This window comes from Anabrus simplex, chromosome 2, assembly GCF_040414725.1.
Source record: "Anabrus simplex isolate iqAnaSimp1 chromosome 2, ASM4041472v1, whole genome shotgun sequence".
Taxonomy (NCBI): Eukaryota; Metazoa; Arthropoda; class Insecta; order Orthoptera; family Tettigoniidae; genus Anabrus; species Anabrus simplex.
Window position 1 is genome coordinate 423047512 of NC_090266.1, and position 24358 is coordinate 423071869.

Genomic DNA, 24358 nt, shown 5'->3' on the forward strand with positions numbered 1-24358 from the left:
ACTAAGCACTTTTACCAGAACCATAAACATAGATTGCCCCTTTTGTTATCAGTCATTTCATCACACAGAATTGAAACTCTCATCTTCCACAGCTTCTTTTAATCTTCCCTCCTCCTCTTTGATGATTCGAGGTACAGAACTTTCCTGCAGTCTTCCAGCTGTGGGCAAGTCTCCATCACCTTAAAAAATCAATAGGCCTAATATTAGAGGGCTCCTTATCATTTGAATGAATTAAATGATTTATAATTTTAAGTAAAGGAGGCATCCAGCATGCATTATCTAGGCATAAATGTTGTTAAATGAGAAAAGTAGCATAACTGCACAGAGTTACTGTATTTGAAAAACATAACCTCAAATTTATTGCTCAGAAAAATTGTATAGTATTGCACAAACCTGGTATATATTTCTCCATCCACTCTCTCATCTTCGGGTGATCAACTTTTTCCAGTGGAACATCTGCCTACATAAAAACTTGAGTTGTAGATAAAATGAATTCGTCTTTATCGTATTTTGCTCGTTTTGCTCCTGAACTAGAGTCTGTCAGACGAGCTTGTCTTCTGATGCCTGCCGTCGTTAGCGCCTTTTCCTTGTTCTTCTAATGTGAAACTCTGTTATTAATGTGTTTCAGGGACAAGTCCTTCCTCTGCCACTCAATTCGCGAATTACATTATTTGCATATCAGTATCTTTCTAGTTTTGCCAAACACGTAAAATCCTTCTGATGTAAATTCTACTTCTCGATCAAAAACTGTCGCAACCATTTTAATAAATTGAGCAAAAAATAGGAAAAATTAAACACACCGATCAGCAGCGATTTTCAACAGGCAAGAGGACACCATCACTCCGTCACGTATAGGGCTGGGACAGATACAACGCAACCGTTTTATCGCAACTGTTTCCGAAACACAACTGTTGTGAGAAAATACCAGTTGCACTCTGCTGTTGTGTTCTTCGCCAGCACCGATCAAGTGGCATTTCAAGTTTTAAAACCGGAACGTATACAAAACTGCCTTCCACAATCGTTGCGTTTCTTGACACTGGGATTTTCCTGTGCAACTCACAGGTCAGATAGGCCATTCTGGAGAACTGCCCTGCTATTGAATGAAGCGCCTGACGTCACCGAGAGCCATAATAGACATGGCTACCCCAGATTCTATGGATTGAGTGTTGTAAGGTGCAGTTAGTCGAGTACTTTTAGAGTTAATCTTCTTAGTTATTCTAATTAGCCTCCATTCAGTCATGAAATATAGAACTAGTGGATCTTTAGATGCCGAGACATTTAACATTTAAAACTAATACGAAAACATAACACGACTTCAAATGCGACTCTGTAATGACAGGTTCACTCACAAAGGCGATCATGAGTTGAGAAACCTTTTACGAACAACTAAAAAACATAGGTATTAATCAAGGCTTAATACTGCCCTAGTTTAAAGAAGGAAGAGAACTACGAGCATTATTCCTTTTCTAGGTCTCAGAAAGTACAGTAATTTAAGATGATTTTGTTATGGATTTGTAAATTATGTTGATATTCAGATATATTTATTTGTAATTTCTATGTTATGTACGGTAGTAGATTTTCAAGCACACGGTAATTTTAAATTCCTCTAACCCATATTTCCAGTAGCCTGAATAGGTAACAAAATACAGTAGTAGGTTAGAAGAGTGTTAGAAACAAAATATATTACTACTGTCGACCAAACTATTATGCTCATTCGAGTTTGGAGGTTGTTTATGATATAACCAGTAAGCCTATAAAAATTTAACTACACCATAATTTTCTTAGTTTTATTTCATGTTAGTCACGAACGTTTGGAATTTTACATTTGCACTTTAATATTTTTTTTATGGCAAATGGAACGCAGGAAGTTTTTAAACGTGTTTCAACCATACATTAAGCTTAAGAAATTATTTCTCTAAACACGTCATCAGATCAAATCCAAATTATAACACAATATAGAATGTAATGTTTTATACGTTATTTATAAATTTAAGAATTTTATAATCCCAAGAAAAAAGGCTGTTATCAATTTTGTAAGACAACTTTTTCTCGGCTTAGGGTGGTTGGAAAACTGCACTATTGGCCGCGTTGTAATCTTTATATATCCAATGGTTATGCTGTAAGACTGTGAACTTCGTAAATGAATTCCTTTATATCAGTTTGTATTTATATTGGATAGAATGATATACATCACTGACTCGCCGGTACAAGGAGGCGTTGCCGCGCACTCCTTCATTTGTTTTGTAGGAGTGCATTATTTTGCAACCGTTTTACACAACGGTTGTCTGCGCGCAACGGTTTCAGCGACAACCGTTGTCTGAGCGCAACTGTTTTGCCCAACATTAGTCACGTAATTATGAATACGATAAATTTCTCGCTTCCCAGGAAGCTAATTTAACGATAATCGACATATCTTAGCTTTTGATATATCTAACAGGTATAAAGTCGATTGTGGCATCGATTATCGGATTTTATTGCCACAACTTGCCTCGAATCTCCTTCATTAACTTCAAATGATGCAATTCCAAAAAATTTTGTAGATTATTTCGCGATTTTGCTTAAACGTAAATAGTTACGTGTTTTTGTGCCAAATTCGCGCTTTGCAAAAAAACAGGTGCCTCTAACGATGAATGAATAAACAAATATAGTAAACAACATTAAGTGTATCAGAGAAGCAAAAAGTGGCTGCTTATAGGGAAAAGTACTGTTACGTATAAAACTTGTTGATGATTATGCTTTTTGTTTAAAGGGGCCTAACATCGAAGGTCATCGGCCCACGTATAAAACTGAGTCTGTTTTATTACTCTAATGTGGCCAGAGACAGAATAATCTCGTTGCATCACCAAGAAACACGCATGAAATCCAGCCAAAGAGAACCATACATGAGAATGCCATCCATGACCTCCAGGCCGGCTGGGAGCTTTCCAGTCGGCTGACTCACTACTCCCATCCAAGAAGTACCAAAGGGTCTACCGCAAGGCTGGCGCATAACAGGTGAGAAGGTAACTGATCGGCCCGATCAGTTATCTTCTCAGATGTTCCTCGGTATGCTCCCCTCGGTCTACATGTACCACCATTTTGCATCTTGGCCTCAGTCGTACACGGCAGCTGACGTCATTTAATCATTTAAGTGTCTTTCCACGTCCCCACGTATAAAACTGAGTCTGTTTTATTACTCTAATGTGGCCAGAGACAGAATAATCTCGTTGCATCACCAAGAAACACGCATGAAATCCAGCCAAAGAGAACCATACATGAGAATGCCATCCATGACCTCCAGGCCGGCTGGGAGCTTTCCAGTCGGCTGACTCACTACTCCCATCCAAGAAGTACCAAAGGGTCTACCGCAAGGCTGGCGCATAACAGGTGAGAAGGTAACTGATCGGCCCGATCAGTTATCTTCTCAGATGTTCCTCGGTATGCTCCCCTCGGTCTACATGTACCACCATTTTGCATCTTGGCCTCAGTCGTACACGGCAGCTGACGTCATTTAATCATTTAAGTGTCTTTCCACGTCCTCTAGAACATGAGAGGCCACCCTAGTTAAATGAAAGTTTCATGATGATAGATCCGTATTGAACTGTGATTACAATAGAGTAAATTAATGTATTATTTGGGTCCATATTTTCAATATCAAAATGTAAAGAGTTTAAATTACATAAATGATTAGGGACTAGTTTCGACCTAGTACTAGGTCATCGTCAGCCTAAAGCAAGATTAAAACACAAATACCGGAGAAATTAAACAATGTAAAGACACGTAAGGTCTTGTAAAAGTACATACCATGTGAGATATTGTGCAGCACTATGTTAAAAAATAACTCTCTGAAAGAGATTCATAAAAAGTCCAGTGCACATTAAAAAGATGTTATAGATAGGAATCCTTGAGTTGCTGGATAAGGAGATTAGAATATGCTGGCTAATTTAAGATGCAGGTATCCAATTGAAGAACCACTGAGCCGAAGTTAGTCGTTTATTTATGAATAAAGTCCAGTGCGCCGTATAGCATTAAAAAGTCCAGTGCGCACTAAAAAGATGTTATAGAAAAGAATTCTTGAGTTGCTGGATAAGGAGATTAGACTATGCTGGCTCCTTTAAGATGCCTCTGAATGTGACAAGTCTTTTCACACTTCAAAAATTGGTAACGCAAAGTCAAATTTGGAACCTTCAAAGTTCCTTTCAGGCTTGTAGATAAACATATCCTAAAGTGTTACGTCGTGTTTTAAGAAGGAATGTTACATTTTAATCTGGTACTGTTCCAGCTCACTTTCACATAAACTATAAGTATATAATAAACAATTTGAGACTGAAATTCGAACTTGGACTCAAGTTCCTTACAATTTCAAAAGAAAACTTTCATAATATTACTTGGTGATTCAAGACCTGGAGTTAAGTTTTTAAGAAAATTTTTAACTTAGTGTTGTATAAGCTGATACTCATTTTAACTCCCAGTCCATTTAACCACTCAATATGGTCATATTGGTCCCATGCTTTGTTTTGTATGTCTCATCTAGAGAAGACATGTATTTGAAAAGTGATACAAATTCTTTTCATACATTGAATTTTGGCAACACAAAGTTGAACCCAGAACTTCAAGTTCCTATCAGGCTTAATGATTAAATTTCTAATTGTCACATCTTGTTATAAGAAGAAATGTTATACTTTCCACAAGTTCCTTATGATCTAAAGAGAGCTATCTCAAGAAACGTTATGCAGTGATTCAAGAAATGGTATTATACCTTTAATAAATCTGTAACTTAGTGTTGTAAGAAGTGATCTTTCATCATGTTAATTCATTTACAATTTAGTCGTATGTTCAATTGTATTGCGCATTGCTTTGTATGTTTATTTTATATATGTCAATGTCTGTTTTTCTAAGTTTTTTGGCTGAAGATGACGCAGAAAAAGTGTTGAAACTAGTTCCATTTATTAATTAAAATGTTGTAATGTGAATATTATAACATTGTTTTGTATTGAAAAGGTGTGCCCATTAGTTTGTTCCTATTCTATTCTCGGTTCAATACGGATACATAATGAAGTTCTTAAATTTGAATGTAGCAGTATCGTCCTGCCAGTCAGCAGAACATTGCAAACCATTTCTCATCATTGTGGGAGGGGATCCCTAACCAGACAAAGTATTGGAAACATTCTAAGTGAAAAAGGTAAGTAGACTGATGAAATATTTCTGTCAGACAAAAAACTGAAAAACTGCTATGATGCTATATCAATGCATACTAATATTATTGTATGAATTGTATTGAATAGGTGGATTGTATAATTTCCTTATAAGAAATTTTGTCTGATTCAACCATTTGTTTAAAAAAATGTAACCCATTGGTTTTCATAGAGTACAGTAACAACAGAACACCATGGATGACTGCTGTCAAATTTGACAAATGGATCAAAGATTTTTTAAATGACACAAGAAGACATGCAGTGTGTTACTTTTTCTGACAATGCACCAAGCCACAAAATTCCAGCTAATATAAGCAACAACAGGATGGAATTTCTTCCTCTCCAATGAATTGGATATCTTCAGCCTTCAGACGTGGGAATAATGAAATGTTTTAAAGCACATTACATGTGAAATAAAGTGAAAAAAACATTTGTCAGATCAATGATGGGGAATCTGTTGTCAGTATGTTGCTAAAGAATGTTCTATTCTACAAAAAAGTTGCATGGAGAGAAGTTTCAGCCACAATAAGGAACTGCTGGTCCCACACTGGAATCACTACTGGAGCTGATTCAACTGAGGAAGACCAGTCCAAGCATTAGAGGAAACTCTCGAATGTCTTCCCAACAGAATGACTCTCACAGTAAGGAAAACTCGAAGCAATGGACCAAAAAGAGTCAGTGTTTCAGGAACATTCCATTGACAACACTGCTGACTTATAAAAACCACAAAAAAGTTCGAAGTGACAGCGAAAATGAAAGTGAAATACCTGAGCTGGTGCATCAGAAGATCACTACTAAAGGAGCTGATAAGTGTGTGACAGTCTGAATGGTTATTTAGAACAAACTTTGTTCTCAGTGAAGACGTACGATCACCTCATTGCTATTCATTCAGCTATTTCAGCTCACAGTGAGATCCGTAAAGTTCTGTTCAAAATCTTATAATTTTTCAAAAGGATTTAACCCTTAACTATGAACGTGCGGTCAACATGACCGCGGTGGAAAAATAAACACGTACTAAACCTCGCTTATCGCCCTCCCAGTATATTTGCTTGCAGAACCTTTCTATTTTAAGAAGACCTCTCCACTGTACTTATGTCATAAGTAACCATGCAGCCGCAATAAGAAGCTGATGAGTTTTGTAGTGGTCTGGGTGACTGCACGTCCATGGTTTAAAGCAGTCTTCAGTTGATAGTGCTGTGTGCAGCAATGAGTCAGCGTGCACGTACATCGGCAAGTGTCCAAACACGTTATGTACATTACGAAGGAACAATTACCGAGTGGTCTGAAGAAGACATGAGTGATGTGGACGATGGTGATTGTGAAATAGTGATCACTATACCTACACTGAGACAGAACGAGAGGTAGAAGAAGATGAAAGGTCCGCGCTACTGCCTGATTATTCACGTTCTAAGCGTTTTTATGATAGAAATAGATACAAATGGTCGTCTGCTCAACCTCCACAGAATGTGCATACTCCTCGTCAAAATATCGTGATTCACCTACCCTGTTTGCGACCTTTAGCTTGAGTTGGAAACAGTGTGGATCCTGGTACGGCATGGACACTTAATATTCAGTGAAGAAATGGTGAACTTACTAGTGCGTTGGACAAATGTGAAGCTCAGTGCAATGAGAAGTAATTACCAAAAGTCTACCCGACCAGAATTTCCAAATGTTGACACGGTTGAAATGAAAGCTTTCCTAGGCCTTCTTATTTATTCAGTGGTTTTCAAATCTAACAAAGAGGACATCACTTCAGTCTTCACAGCTGACCATACGGGACGTGAAACATTTCGTGTTGGGATGTCGGGTACGAGGTTTTCCATTCTTCTGTGCAGCCTGCGTTTTGACAACCCTGAAGACAGAATGCAGCACAGAGAGAGAGAGAGAGAGAGAGAGAGAGAGAGAGAGAGAGAGAGAGAGAGAGAGATCCTACTGCACCCATATCTGAGCTTCTGAATATGTTGATTCAGAAATCTCAAAGGTGTTACTCCATTGGCACAAATGCAACACTAGATGAGATGCTAATTGGTTTCAGAGGTCGATGTAAGTTCAGAATGTATATTCCGAACAAGCCTGAGAAATACGGAGTGAAACTGATGTGCCTAACCGATGCAAAAAATAGTTATTTGTACAGTGTCTGTATTTATGCAGGAAAAGACACTGATGGAATAGGTCTTTCAAGGGAAGATAGGAAATTTTCAAAGCCAACTCAGGCAGTTCTTCATTTATCAGAACCAATACAGGGCACAAATAGGAATGTAACAGCTGACAATAGGTTCACCTCAGTACAGCCTGTTCAGGAGCTGAGGAAAAGGGGACTCACTTATGTTGAGACAGTAAGGAAGAACAAGAAGGAAATTCCAATTACCTTCTTGCCTTCCAAGCAGAGAAAGGTCGGTTCCTCTGTGTATGACTTCACAAAAGACATAACTCTTCTCTCACATGTTCTGAAAAGAAACAAAGCTGTTTTGTTAGCATCCTCTATGCACCATGGGAAAGTAACTGATGCGGACACAGGAAAGGAAGAAATGATTCAGTTTTATTATTCTATGAAGTCTGGAGTAGATACTTTGGATCAGATGTCAGCCAACAAAGGTTGGGCACTATGCCCCTGTTTCGGCACACTGTGCCGGTGCATAGTTATGTTCCGCTGTTCTGGAACACGGAGCGTTAGTTGTTCTGAAACATTCTCAAGCGAGACGGAGACAGTGACTTGCTGTCCCGTCAGAAGCGCCACTATGCACTGCCCTTCACCCACTAGCTGACTGTCGATACCGGCAGTGTGCTGCCATGTGCTGGAGTTCCGTGTTCCATCGTATCCTCTTTGTTCTGAGAGTTCCGTTGCACCGGCAACTGGCCTTCAGTACAAGCAGATGCGTTCTGTTTTGTTTTGAAGCCTAGCAATATATACTGCACGAAAGCCTTTGAATAATGTCGCACCAGAGTCCAGTTTACGACTTTTTTACTAGAATAGAACCGGACAGAGTGACATACAATTTATGTTCTTCTATTTTGTCTGAATAGGGATCTTCAACCGGCACGATGAGACATTTGAAACTTAAACATCCTACAATTTTTATTTTCGTGCCCTGCTTGTATAGGCCTAGTTTTATTTTTAATCTCCGGTTCCGCTTGTATATAGTGTTTGATTTTTATCTTTGTGTTTTGCTTGTATGGTTTTTTTTTTTTTTCTTGTTCTGCTTGTATATTGTGTACGTAAATAGAGTACTGACGAATGTTTCTTCAACTGTGAGAGTATATTTTTAATTGGTGGAAATAACATTGTGACATTTGTAAACACATCTACTGCCAGTGTAACTGTGACAGGTATATTTCAGAATGAATGAAAACATTCTTATCCTAAAAACAACATTCAGACATGATTTTCTGGGTGCCTATTTCAGAGTTCCGACTGCTTTTTCACGTTGCAAGTGACTATTTTCATGCCGTGAAGTCTTATCCTGGCCCTAATTATGCACAATGTAGGCTGATGCATTCAACTGGTGTGAATATACTTGGATTGGTTACTTTTAAACATCGGTACTGCCATTGTAAGCGTGGCAAGTGTATTTCATATTGACCGGAAAAATCTTCACCTAAAAGCAGCCTTTAAACATTATTGGGCGCGAATTTCAGTGTTCCAACTGTTCCTTCACATTCCGTGCAGCTTTACGCTGGCCTTAACTACACATAGCATGTCTGGTACAGCAGCACATTCCTGCTGAAGCGGAGCATGTCATGTTGCCTCACGAAGTTCTCTCTAGTGCGCAGTTACAATACCGTGTCCTGTGTGCTGGCACACTGTACCGATACACTCCACCTCAAGCTCCTAATGTTCCAGAACAACTGACTGTTCCAGTCTGCCCAACCCTACAGCCAACTACTGCACAGGTAAAACAAGAAGGTGGCCGATGGCAGTCTTCTTCTGTATCGTCGATACTGCAGCTGTGAATGCGAATATCTTGCATAAGTCCTATCGCGAGAACCCCCAAATAACCAGGCAACATTTTCTGAAAGAACTTGCTGCTTAACTCACTAGGCCACACACAATAAGAAGATTATCAAATCCCAGGATCCCATGAGATATTCGAGGCGCTATCTCTAGAATTTTTAGCATCCCTGAGGAGCGTATCAACATTGCAGAGGAGAAGCTTGAAAAACGGATAACCTATCGCTTGTGCCCACCAGCAAAGAACAGGAAAACATATTATAAGTGCTAAGATGTGAAAAACCAGTATGCTTAGAGTGTACAAGAAAGATATGCTTCGAATGTGTTGAGTGAGAGTAACATTGACAGCCAAGTTCAGTGCTTGCAATTTCCACCCCAAGAAGTGATCAGTCTCATGTGTGGTTAATTTTCAGTGCAGTAGTTATCAAACATCTTTATTACCCAAGTTAGGGTCTATTTTTTTTATAGTGTAATGGTTGTGTGTTTAAATGGAACAGTGCATTCTGAGTAACGAAAACTGCTGCGACTGTAATCTGAACGTACGAGGGTTCTACAAATTAACAAATGGAAAATGTTGTTGTGGTTTTGGGTTGAATAAAGTTTATTCAAATGAAAACAGCTAGCAATTTCTCTCATTAACCGCCCCTAAATTTTGATGCGGTCTCTGTGACCTCACGTCCATGTTGATGTCACTGAAAATGTACGACCATAGTTAAGGGTTAATGTGCATGAAGAGAGCTGTATGACTATCAGATATGTACTGTATACTACACTGAAATCATTTTTCATACCCAAAGAAATGTACTTCACTGTCCTGATGATAAATGTATAAAAGGGGTATTTAACACCCATCACGGTATTGTACAAATACAAAATACTTACAGAAATATTAATGTAAAACTAATTAAATGCTGAATTAATACTATTCCAAAAAGTCCCTGTACAGTATATCACTATGTGGCAGAAGTCACAAATTAATGTTTTATAATATGGCCTCAATTTAACTCCACTCTCCTTATTGCATCAGCTACTCTCCGAACAAACTATGGCATTATAACGAGGGATAACTGTATGTTATAACATAGGAAGGAAAGAAAGTAAGAAAATGTTTATGGCGGAAGTGCAATTGAAACAGAAGCAGTCCTCATCCATTGCCGAATTAAAGTTTTGTTATGGAAAGCTAACACACCTAGGCATAAGAGCACAAGCCAGCTCATGGTATTGTATGTTCCTCGTATTTCATATTTTATCATGCTTAATTTTAATTATTAAAATAAAATTCACATCCCATGTAAATACAAATGCTGTGAACACCCACAAAAATGCATCTAAAGGTTAAGAAAAGTGCACCTACGACGGAACTTGCACAATACCATACACTCATTCTTTTGTTTTGTTTTTCTTTTGTTTTTGAGACTATACTTATGAAAATGAAAGGCTACTGTTGAAACTAACTAGCCTTCTGGACAAACTAATCTGTACCTCAAACAGGGGAATGGTTTATGACCACTACTATGATGCACTATCAATAGATTTCATCAAGGTAATTTACTACTCCTGACAAACAGTTATTCAATCAGTCTATTTCTGAAAGTGATTATTTATTGGATTATAAATAGAAAGAGGTGAGTGATTAGAAGAGGGAATGTTACTTAAGAGATCAATGGACTCGTTCAGGAAGGGTAAAAGAAGCAGAGAGCACCAAGGAGCAAGTCAGTACGTAACACTTAGCAATAACAAACAGAAAAAATGCACTGACCATATTAAGAGAGCAGGGCCATGCCTATTCTCCGGACCACCTTTTGAGCAGTCTAAAGCGGAAGTGACGTCATTGTCTCGTCACACTAGCCGTGGTTGCCAAATGACCCGGCGTGCGATTCAAAGTTGTACTCCACCACTATAATACAGCACAGCTCATGGATTGAACCTCGAATGAATTTAAAATAATTAATACATTAACGTATGCGTGTTAGAATCCCATACAGTTTTTTAACAGCTTACAACTTGAAACAATTCATTTACTGAATTAGATTTTAAATGTGAAAACCTACAATCTGTTTTGCAGTCAATGGCCGCGTCAGGGATGGAATAAATGAAGCCCCATCTTGCGGCGAGTACAGGAATTGAGCCGGCTGCCGAAGCCTGTTTCACTCCTCTGGGGCAATGATTAATGACTGACAGATGAAATTAAATGATACTGGAGAGTGATGCTGGAATGAAAGATGACAGGGAAAACCGGAGTACCCGGAGAAAAACCTGTCCCGCCTCCGTTTTGTCCAGCACAAATCTCACATGGAGTGACCGGGATTTGAACCACAGAACCCAGCGTTGAGAGGCCGACGTGCTGCCACCTGAGCCACGGAGGCTTTCACAATTTTAATGTACTAACTACAATTTCACAGTACAATTTCAATAAATTAGCTATTACAAATATATTTTTATAAAAATATTCTTTTTCTTCTTCTTAATCTGTTTACCCTCCAGGGTTGGCTTTTCCCTCGGACTCAGCGAGGGATTTCACCTCTACCGCCTCAAGGACAGTGTTCTGGAGTTTCAGACTTTGGGTCGGGGATACAACTGGGGAGAATGACCAGTACCTCTCCTGCTATGCTGAACAGGGGCCTTGTGGAGAGATGGGAAGATTGGATGGGACAGACAAGGAAGAGGGAAGGAAGCGACCATGATCTTAAGTGAGTTACCATCTCGGCATTTGCCTGGAGGAGAAGTGGGAAACCACGGAAAACCACTTCGAGGATGGCTGAGGTGGGAATCGAACCCACCTCTACTCAGTTAACCTCCCAAGGCTGGGTGGACCCCATTACAGCCCTCGTACCATTTTTGAAATTTCGTGGCAGAGCCGGGAATCGAACCCGGACCTCCGGGGGTGGCAGCTAATCACGCTAACCACTATACCACAGAGGCGGACTATAAAAGTATTATGACATATTATTATTATTATTATCATCAATATACAGTATGTATATATATATATATATATATATATAATATTTTATTATTTATTATTCACTATTATTATCTAAATATATGGCCTGATTTCTGATTGAAATGAGTTGCTACTCACGAGCGATTTATGAAAAAGGGAGAGAAGTGAGGATTATATATGGGCCTACTCGTACTGGAATTAACTTGGAACTGACTGATGAAGTTGAGGATCCAGGCAAAAACCTGTCCCACCTCCGCTTTGTCCAGTATAATTTCAATAAATTAGTTATTACAAATATATATTTATAAAAATATTATTACATATTATTATTATTATTATTATTATTATCATGCAGGAGGTTTCAGCGTTAGCTTACCTTGTGCCGCAGTAATTAATCTGTCTCACTATCGAGTGGCTGCACACCCAAGTCAGAATCAGAACCGGGGTCAGCACACGAGGTAAACTAATCCCGCCGTCAATAATATTCGCTCGGAAATGCTTATAAACAGACAAAATCATATTTCTCTCGCCGGAAGTAAAAATCTTGCGTTTCTTCTTCAACTGATAACAGTCTGGTGAATTTTTGTTCGGATCCATCACACAATATCCAATAACGAGTAAGAAGAAACCTACAAACGTACAAGAGACTACAAGAATTATGAATTAGCACACAATACGCACATGCACTGTTTTTGTAAAAGCGAAGCACACGTGTTCAGGACATCCACTGAGTGAGTAAGTATGGCAGCTCCGCATTGACTGCACCATTGCCAAAACTCGCTGCACCCCTCTTACCCCCTCACCTACCGTGTGACAACACCGAAGGCGCTGCCCCTGTCGCCCGCGCCATCCCCTGGTCTATACACTCACTTCCGCTTTAGTCTGCTCAAAAGGTGGTCCGGAGAATAGTATCTGAGGCAGAGAAGGAGACCTTCAGAATGGCGAAGATGGTGGATGACGCAACCCATCCTCTCTGGGGAAAATTAGAAGAGGAAACACTGCCTTGTGGAGAAGAGGGATCTTCAAAAGCTAAGGGAGTAAACCCTGAAATAAAAGCCTCCGATGCGTTAGGCTTAGCAGGTCAGCAGATGAGTACATTTGCACTTACTTTCAACTACAATACAAGCCTCGGATGGAAGTTTAAAAATGGAAATGGAATTGACAAGCCTCTGACTACAGTTGCACAGTACGGTGGTAATTCTGATGTTCGTGCAAGTGTTAGATCAGAGAACATAATCCGATTTGGAATAATAAATATTTTAACAATGAATGGGAAGGAAAATGAATTGATTGACCTAATGGAGAGACGAAAACTTGACATCCTGCGATTAAGTAAAATGGAAAGGGAAAGGAATGAAGAAACCAAGAAAGGGATACACATTGTACTGGATGGGTAACAGTAAAAAGAAAAGAAATGGAGTGGAATTTTGGGTGAATCAGAATGTCGAACCAATACCTGAAGTTGAGTATGTACTGTAAATGAAAGAATTATAATAATGCACATACATGTAAACAAGGAACTACTGAAGATAGTACAGCTGTATGCTCCACAGACAGGATGTAGCGTGGAAGAAAAAGAAGAGTTCCTTCAATGAACTGGAAACACATATTGTTGGAGATGGGATCATAATAACGGGAGATCTAAATGCTCATGTGGGAACTGATAGAATGGGATATGAGAATGTTCTGGGCCCACATGGGTATGGCATTAGAAATGAAGATGGAGAGAAACTGTTTGACTTTTGTATCAGAAATAACCTGATAATAAAGAACACATGGTTTATGAAGAGGAATAGCCATAAGATCAGCCAAAATAGTTGGGATGGACAGTATGGAACACTCATCTATTTTACAATAACAGACCGAGAATGGGGAAGATACATCATGAATACGAAAATTTTCCCAAGTGAAAGTATGGAAGGTGATCATAGATTGATTGTGGAATTAAAACAAGTAAAATTCCCAAAATTGTATTGAAGAAACCAAAGATCAGGATTTGGGAATTGGAGGAGGATAAAAGAATGGCATTCCAAGATTGTATAAAAAGGAAGGTGCCTAACACGGAAATACGAAGTGGAGAAGAAAAGTGGGACAATTTAAGACATTTGTGGAAGCAGCAATTGAGGTATGCGGGGAAAAAAAGCAAAGGTTAAGGGAAAGGAGACACGGTGGTGGACAGACACAATAAAAACATAAATAAAAGAAAGAAACAAGGTGAAGAAAATAATGGATAAGGAAAACAAAAAACGTATCAGAGGGATGAGAATAAGATAGAAAGGTTACATGTGGAATACAAAAGATTGAAATTACATGTAAAGAGGAGTATCAAGGAAGAAAAGGAAAAATGTTGGGGAGAGTTTAATAAACAAAATTGAGCAAGATAGTCGAAGAAATCAGAAACTATTACACAGAGTAATAAAATCAAAAAGAATAAATCAAGGAAAAATCAAGACATTAGAGAGGGAAGATGGATCCATAGCACATGACGAGAAGGGTCTTCAGAAGGTGATGGCAAAGTATTTTGAAAAACTTTATAATGAGGATGACTGCTCAGAAGAAAAAGATAAGAAAATGGAAATAATAGATGGAGAAAAAGAAGAAAACCCGATAACATGGTTGGAACTTGAAAGGGCAGTGAAAGCAATGACCAAAGGTAAAGCAAGTGGAAAAGACAAATTCAATGCTGATATGATTAAGGCAGCAGGAAACATTGGACTAGAGTGGCTATACAGAGCCCTCAATGCCATATGGAAGAATACCTGAAGATTGGCAACAAGGAAGCACTGTACCACTGTTCCAAAAAAAAAAAAGGAAGAAATGTGAAAATTATATAGGTATAACTCTCTTATCACATACATACATAATCATTATAGACTGTTATGCCTTTCAGCGCTCAGTCTGCAAGCCTCAGTGAATTTACTAAACGTCGCCACAATCCTCGATTTGCAACTAGTGTTGTGGCCTCATTTAGTTCTATACCTCTTATCTTTAAATCGTTAGAAACAGAGTCTAACCATCGTCGTCTAGGTCTACCTCTACTTCTCTTACCCTCCATACCAGAGTCCATTATTCTCCTAGGTAACCTATCCTCCTCCATTCGCCTCACATGACCCCACCACCGAAGCCGGTTTATGCGTACAGCTTCATCCATCGAGTTCATTCCTAAATTAGCCTTTATCTCCTCATTCCGAGTACCCTCCTGCCATTGTTCCCACCTGTTTGTACCAGCAATCATTCTTGCTACTTTCATGTCTGTTACTTCTAACTTATGAATAAGATATCCTGAGTCAACCCAGCTTTCGCGTCCGTAAAGCAAAGTTGGTCTCTTATCACATGGGCTAAAAATAATGGAGAAGCCAGACAAAAGACTGAGGGATATAATAGAAACACAGAGGAAGAACAATATGGCTTTAGACCAAATAGATCAACAATAGACTTGATATTTACAGTGCAAACGATAATAGAAAAATATCTGTAAAGGAACAAGGAAATCATCTTTGTATTTTTGGATTTGGAAAAAGCTTATGATACAGTTACAAGAAAACATGTATGGGAATGCCTACTGAAAAGGAATGTATCAAAATCATTAATTAACAAGATAAAAATGTTGTATCATGAGAATAAAAGCAGTGTACAAGTGGGGAGTGGTGACTGAAACATTTTATACAAGAAAAGTTCTCAAGCAAGGAAGTGCACTGTCGCCATTATTGTTTATTATATTGATGGTTTAAATCATAAAACGTGTGAAGCAGAGTATCAGTAGTGATGAAGTTAATGCTTTGGTATGTGCAGATGATGTGGTGATTTGGGGAAAGGGAGAAAAGTACAAAGGAGACTGGACATTTGGAATGAAAATCTGAAGGAGTTTGGAATGGTCAGTAGTAAAAAGAAAACTGTAGTCATGCACTGTGGAAAGGAGAAAAAGGGAAGCCAAGTGAACAGACTGAGAACGGTTAGAGAATGTAGAACAGTTTACATATCTGGGTAGCATTATTAATGGAAGTAATGAAATAAATCCTGAAATTGATAACAGACTAAGTAAAGGTACAACATTTTATGAAGTCAGAGAGCTTTTATATAATGACAAAGTGCCCAACAGAACAAAATTAACATTATATAAACAGTATTTAATACCAATTTTAACATACGCCTAGAAATGCTGGTAACTAAGATAGTAAGATCCAAGCAGCAGAACTGAAATTTTTAAGAACATCGGTTAAAAAGACAAGAAGAGATGGAATTTAAAATATTAAAATCAGCGAAGAGCTAACTATAGAGCTATTAGTACAGAACATACAGAAAGCAAGACTGAGATGGTTTGGACATGTAAAAAGAATGGGAAAGGAACGGGTAGCAAGAAGGGAATTGGAAAGAGAAGTTAAGGGAAAGAGACCAGTTGGAAGACCGAGAAGAAGGAGGATGGATCAGATTTGGAAGGACATTAGAGAAGCTGGATTGGATGTGGCGGAAGTAATGGAGCAGAAGTGGAAGGACAGAAAGGAGTGGAGGAGGCTTGTTAACCACACCCGGGCAACTGGAGTGGGACACTGATGATGGTGATAATGATGTGGCACAGCACGAAGTCTATATACAGTCGGACACTAAAGTCTACATACGCCCTAAAAATAACACTTTAAGACAAAAGAAATCAAGAAAATATTATGTATTCACTTTCTGTGTCATACACAGACATGTTACAAACTGAAAAACAACATTTATACTGCATAATTAATAATAGTTCCATATAATGACATCTTGAGTATACAAATGAAACTCCGGTAGGTACAAAAGTCAACATACACTGTGATGATCACTTTCATGCACAATTTAATATTTTGTATTGCTGCCTTTTGCTTCAATCACAGCTTCCAAGTGTCAATTCATACATTCCACCAACTTTTTTGTGTCCGCAGATGTAAAGTTACTCCACTCTTTCACTAAGGCCGCTTTCAGATCACCTTTGCTTTTGCTGTTGTATTTTTTTATCCTTCGCTTTAGTTCTCCCCAAAGATGTTCAATTTGCTTGATGTCTAGTGACTGGGAAGGCGAATGAAACTGTTTTGGTACACTGTATATTATCCATTCTTTCATGACAATGGCCGTATACTTTGGGACATTGTATTGCTGAAACACCCAGTCTGTTCTTAGTCCCAGTTTCTCTGCAGATTGTTTCAAATTCTCCTTTAAGATGGTGACATACTTCCATTTATCCATAATGTCCTCAAATACCTAATTCCCAACCCCGGCTCCAGACATGCGACCCCACACAAGAATATTTCCACCACCATGCTTCACGGATGGGACAAGATGTTTCTTTCACACTGGAAGATGTTCAACTTACTCTCATCCATGAAAAGCACTGTATTCCAAAATATAGAATATTTACTTTGATGCAGAGTTGCAAATTCTAGGCGCTTCTGTTCATTTTCATTGCTTATGAACAGTTTCTTCCTTGCTGTTCTACTGTCTAACTCATGACTATGCATAAGTCTTCGTACTGTGATAGGATGAACAATGTCACTAGTATTTGCGACATCTACCGCCAACTCTGTAGCTGTAATTCTGGGATCAGCATTCACTTTTCTAATTATGTGTCTGTGCTCCCTCCTAGTTAATTTTTGTGGTCGTCCACATCTAGCTTTATTTTCTATACGTCCTCGATCATTGTAGTTTTTTTATCACGGTTTGGACAATTGCATGGCTCCTAACAATTCCCTAACTTTTTGCAGTGAAAAGGCCTTTTTACTGAGCTCAATTATATTTTTCCTCACCTCTACTGGTATTTCAGTTCTTTTTGGGTCATGTTACGCGATCGAATTCTGTATTACAATACACGTCTACTGTATCAACAAACCGCACAACTTTCACACTGTTCACTGCAACATCTCTCCTACAACTGACGGCAGACTTGGAGTGTATGTTGACTTCTGTACCACAGTAAAACACACAATGTTGCATCTGTCACGCTTGTCGTGCATGATACTGGTCTGATGACCTTGGATTATGTTTTTATGCACGTGGACGCATGTACACCTCTGTGCATCCAGCATCGTACACAACATGCGACAAAATGAGGGTGTATGTAGACTTTAGTGTCCCACTGCATATTTTATTTGTCACTGATATAGAGCACTAGACTAGGAATACAGTAAGTTTAACATTAAACGTAAATGATAAAGTACTAAGACTTTTGCGATATTGCCCCCAGACAACTGGAAATTAAAGTCAATAAAGCAACGAATAACACTGTTCAGTATTTCAGTGAGCAGTACGAGTGTCAATCCCACAAGATATGAATTTAATCACATTTGGCTTTAAAAGTATTGCCTATGAACAGCAGATCTCCATTGGAGAGGATGTAACCCACAATAGTTAATAATTAATGGAATAAAGAATGGATAAGATGGGAAACGAGAAGATTAGAGATGTAGTAAAAGAAAAGCATCTACAGAACAGGATAGAGGCATCTAGACTTAGATGGTATGGAAACATGAAGACACAGGAAAGAATACTGAAGAGGATGCATGAAATGGAGATAACAGGAAAATGACCGAGAGGAAGACCAAGTGACAGATGGATAAAAGGAGTGGAAGAGTGTGTACAGAGAAGAGGAGAGTACTGGGCAAGAGTGATGAAGTGGTGGGAAGACAGGAGGAGATGGAGAGGCATATGTTCCAAGCAGACCTGGCCAACAGCCGGAAACTGCATACAATGATGATGACAATGATTGGCTTTATGTCCCACTAACTACTTTTACGGTTTTGGGAGACGCTAAGATGCCATCGTTTTGTCCCGCAGGAGTTCTTTTACATGCCAATAAATATACCGACATGAGGCTGACGTTTTGGGCACCTTCAAGTACCACGGACTGAGGTAGGATCGAACCTGCCAAGCTGGGGTAAGAAGGCCAGTGCCTCAACCATGTGAGCCACTCAGCCCAGCGCACAATAGTGATATTGCACAATTATTAGAAATGATAATAGCTTAAACTAATTTGGAATTAACAAAATTAAATGTAAAGACACATGAAGAGCTTTTTGTCTTGAAAAGTCTAGTTGAATATGTTCGTATCAGTACCACCAGGGTGATCTAGCCTGCTTTTCTCTTATCTAATCACACATTGTGTGTAACATTCGAGGGCAGGGGGTAATATTTCCAAGCAGAATTTTCATAAAACCTTAATTTTACAGAAAAGAACTATCAGATATCGAGCAAAACTGAAATACAATAATTCATACAAATAGGTATTTATACAGATATTATGACCCTGTCTAGTACATGCATCTCCACAACAATTCTTTATATTATTAAGTTTAGATTACCAATTCAGCAAAACTGAGAAACATACCGTATATCATTACAACACAAGAGGAAAAGACTCGCACTGATAAGCCACATATTTTTTTTTTTTTTTTATTTTTTTTTTTTGCTAGTTGCTTTACGTCGCACCGACACAGATAGGTCTTATGGCGACGATGGGACGGGAAAGGGCTAGGAAAGGGAAGGAAGTGGCCGTGGCCTTAAGGTACAGCCCCAGCATTTGCCTGGTGTGAAAATGGGAAACCACGGAAAACCATTTTCAGGGCTGCCGACAGTAGGGTTCGAACCTACTATCTCCCGAATACTGGCCGCACTTAAGCGACTGCAGCTATCGAGCTCAGTAGCCATAAAATTAGCCTTCTTGAAAAGAAAATGTAAATCACTCGTCAGAAAATATTAAAGCCAGTGCAATTATGTGCAATTCAGGAACACTTTAGTCAGTTTTCTTACTGATAAAACTATTTTAGAAAAGCAACACTTTTATTCCACCCAGCTACAAATGCATTTGCAACATTATCCAAACTGTCACACGCAATTCAGATTAATCTCATACAGCACAAATGTACTAAGCACAATGACCGAGCTCGATAGCTGCAGTCGCTTAAGTGCGGCCAGTATCCAGTATTCGGGAGATAGTAGGTTCGAACCCCACAGTCGGCAGCCCTGAAGATGGTTTTCAGTGGTTTCCCACTTTCACACCAGGCAAATGCTGGGGCTGTACCTTAATTAAGGCCATGGCCGCTTCCTTCCCACTCCTAGCCCTATCCTGTCCCATCGTCGCCATAAGACCTATCTGTGTCGGTGCAACGTAAAGCAAGTAGCTAGCATTAAGCACAATGCTTGAATATTTAATGTAGATACCTTAAACTGAAAACAGATATAACAGTTCTTTTGAATTAAATTAATGTACTGAAAAATTAAGTTTATGTAGGGACCAATCAAAGATCAAAGGTGTTTGAATTGTAGTTAACTAATTGGTGCCTACTTGCAGAACTGTTCTGTATGAATTTTTAAAATCCACAAAGATTGTGTGACAGGCAGAAGATTGACCAAGCAACATTTCTAATTTACTCAACAGCTTCAAGTGCTTCCTATATGACCTCCCCCCCATCCAAGTTCAAAGAACTATACTGGTACAGAAAAACTAAGCTATAACTGACACTGTAACCAAACAAGACAACTAGGCCAAATGAGAAAGGTAGGCCTATATTGAAGTAGCATGAAAGTGACTGTAGTGATGACTACATCACCAGACTAGGCCGGGATTGAACCCGCCAGCTAGAGCTCAGCAGGCCAGCGCTCTACTGCTTGAGCTACTAACCCCAGCCATTTATATTCATTACTAATGTATAAAGTTATTTCATCTTCCAAGAAATTTATACAAGATTTCTGGATCTGCATGTGAATTATACACACGTTTACACTCCAATGGGTTAAGGCAGTCATTATACAGAAGATGCTACTTCATTTTATACCACTATATCATGTCCAATTTAATAAATACACATAGCATACGTTTCACAAGTTTCATTGAAGAAAAATAACATGCATTAACTATTCAGTCATACACAGATAAATACATACATAAATAGATACTCCGGTTTGAGCTGCCTGTGTTACAGTTATTGCACAATAACAGAGAACAAATTGATCAAACTATTAATGAACAATCCTATAATTAAGTAATGAATCTGTTACAAGCAGTTCATCACCTTACTGTGCACAATAAAATTACTTGCAAATAGCCACAGCTACTTAGCAACTGTTAGAAACAGGGTATTCACAAGGCTAAGGCAAAATGAAAGGAGCGCCATTCTATAAATTTACATAAAGTGTATCAGCACTGCTCACACAAACCAAAAAGCACAGTAACTTATGCAACAAGCAATGAGATCCCTTTCAAACACGGTGCTTGTAAATGAAACTGACTTTTGACCATCCACTCAGACCAATCACGGAAGGTTAAAATTACATTTGCAATACTGTACAAACGTACTTTGGCACAGACTGCCTACAAAGAGCTTAGGAGAGATTACCAATAACTCAATATTTGTGCAACCCTTTATAAATGTAGATGATGTATTTGTATTCTTCTATGATCATAGAAACATTTCCATACAAACTATCAACGTTGGATTACAAACTTTTTTGTTTGTTCTTAATAGCAGAGACGACATAATTGCTGGTATGAAGAGCAAGGTAACATTTTGAGTAGGCACAAAGGATCAAACGTTCTGCACATATTTACGCACTTACTACATTCATGTATGCAGAAACCCGAGAGGCCTATGGTGCAAGCAGGATTATGAATAAAGTATATAACTTACACATGTATATTGCACCACCCCCCAACAACAACAACATGCACAACATAAGTTCCTTTTTCTTCAAGTTGCTTTACGTCGCACCGACACTATATGTCTTATGGCGACGATGGCACAGGAAAGGGCTAGGAGTGGGAAGGAAGCCTCCGTGGCCTTAAGGTAACCACGGAAAACCATCTTCACGGCTGCCAACAGCGGGATTCGAACCCACTACCTCCAGAATAATGGATACTGGTCGCACTTACACGACTGCAACTATCAAGCTCAATACAACACCCGTTAACCCCACCACATACTGCATGCTATGCATCACCTCTATTACTGAAACGTGTGTCTGTCAAAGTAGAGAGTGCATGAAAGACAGCAGTAACAATCACGGAATAGAACATAAGAGTAATCATAATCAGAGCAAATAGGCCTAATCACTATAAAGCACTTCCTGAACTTTCTAATTAATCAGGGACTTCCAAAACTAAACATTCAGGCTTATGCAAACCACTTTACCAAATCACTGTGCATATATTTAAATTCACAGCAGCATACTGAGGTAATATTACCAGAGACAAAAGTGGCAGAAATAGCATCCCGCAAACATACGCGAAAAGATCAAATACATAGATTGTTTACAAACTGCAAATAAGCCTAGAAAATGCTAAAATGTGTAAAAGTGATCATAAAAAAAATTACTAAAGACTTAAGCATACGAGTAATCATTCTTCTTCGACAAGTAAAAGGTAGGAAGAAATTGATCTTTCTACCAAATTGTCCTTCTACTGCAATTATAATGTGAATAAGACACCATGGTAAGTGGGAACAATTTCAACTGTACCATACAGCTAGATGAAAGCTAACCACATACACCATTACGTCATAAATCCTGGCATATTTCAGAATACTTCACCTGATTTACATCTTTTATTTAGGTTTACTGGCTTGCAACGACATTATTCAACTGAATAACCTATAAACAGGTTGTAAACATCAAAAGCATAGCAACATAAACCCATACTTCATTATGACATGTAAGTATGCCTCGCTTTGTTCTTAATACAGATAATTCTTTTATTCACACCTTTCCCGAAGAACCTGGGTCGGTGACAGGACTGTCCGAAATTACAGACGGAGTCGACTTCGTTGCGAGCAAAATTCCACCGTACTGCTCACCCATTTTACGAAAACAGATGTTTCGCACTAAGATTAAACATTATGACCTCAAGGAATAAAGAATACCAACTTCAGATATTCTTTGGCTATTGAAACAATAACAACCAACGTTATGGTCGACCAACACCCTCTTTCAACTACAAGCCTTGTGTGTTAGAAGTGGCAACTGTAAACCTTGGGAGTAAGGTATTTTTGTTTTAAATTGTAGTGTACTTGATACCAACGGGTACTGAAATCAAAATGTGTTCCTTATCTTTGATGACAATATTAATGGTACGGCATAATAAAAACCTACATAACCTCTGTCTGGAAATAACATTCGCCGACATATCAAATGTACCGTACCTACATTATGTAAAATATTTCAGATGCCTTGAAAGTGTTATGAACCCGGGTGCAAGTTATGACAGAACTTTAAAATTAAATGGCATCGTTTCCACAAATTCCTTCCCTAAAGAAGACATAAAAAGGCTGGAATCGAATGGTGCCATTCCACGAAAGAACAGGCAATCAAATCAGTCATCTGAATTTTTTGCCGAACTCTTCGATTAAAAGGACAGAATAGCTTATGAAAATTGGATAAAATCTGATAGAACAGTCAGAAATTCTTCTCTAAGGTTTACCAAGTTGAAGGAAGAAGCCGTGTCCCGTATGATGCAAGTTAAATGAACTAGTATAACTTGGAATCAATTCTCTAACACACGGATAGGTAAGGGAAATATCGAGATAGATAGCAATAATTTATTATTATTATGACTTCTGAGGTGAGGCTATGAAGTTGTTTATATCTATTAGAATTATTACAATTATTTACGTAGTTATGTACGAACGATCGTATTATTTGTGAGGTTATGTCATGAAACATCAGCTGTATATTACCCCCTATTTCCCGGTCAAGCTCAACCAGCACACGAGAGAACCTAAGGTGGACCGTTCGTTTGCAAGCTGCCTTAATTTTGGAGACTTAAAGGACAAGAGTTGACAATACGAATGAGAACAATTTAAAAATAGACTCTACATCTATTATAAGGTATGCACAATAATGATGAATTTAACAAACAAAATATCTCTTACGGAAGTTACTTTCGAAGCTCACGAAGTTACAATGGTTGAAAAAATGCACACAAATCAATTCTCACATCTGGAATAACTTTGACATACCATATCTGAAGTACTTATTTCATTATTGTCTGGTCGAAGGAGCTATACCAGATGAATGGAGAGTTGCTATAGTAGCCCCTGTGTATAAAGGAAAGGGTGATAGACATAAAGCTGAAAATTACAGGCCAGTAAGTTTGACATGCATTGCATGTAAGCTTTGGGAAGGCATTCTTTCTGATTATATTAGACATGTTTATGAAATTAATAACTGGTTCGATAGAAGGCAATTCGGTTTTAGGAAAGGTTATTCCACTGAAGCTCAACTTGTAGGATTCCAGCAAGATATAGCAGATATCTTGGATCCAGGAGGTCAAATGGACTG

The 24358-nt window shown here is 38.5% G+C and overlaps 1 protein-coding gene across 2 annotated transcripts in view; it reads right to left on the reverse strand.

The window, feature by feature from the left end:
- Positions 1–22928, reverse strand: part of AhcyL1 (Adenosylhomocysteinase like 1) — a 472277-nt gene extending 449349 nt beyond the window's left edge. Inside the window, exon 1 of one of the 2 annotated variants that reach the window (XM_067140830.2) lies at positions 22784–22928. In XM_067140830.2, the coding sequence (XP_066996931.1) occupies positions 22784–22879 (96 nt within the window). In that variant the 5' untranslated portion in view covers positions 22880–22928. The remainder of the gene's footprint in view (positions 1–22783) is intronic. The other variant, XM_067140831.2, reaches the window with a different exon arrangement.
- Positions 22929–24358: the final 1430 nt, after the last annotated feature.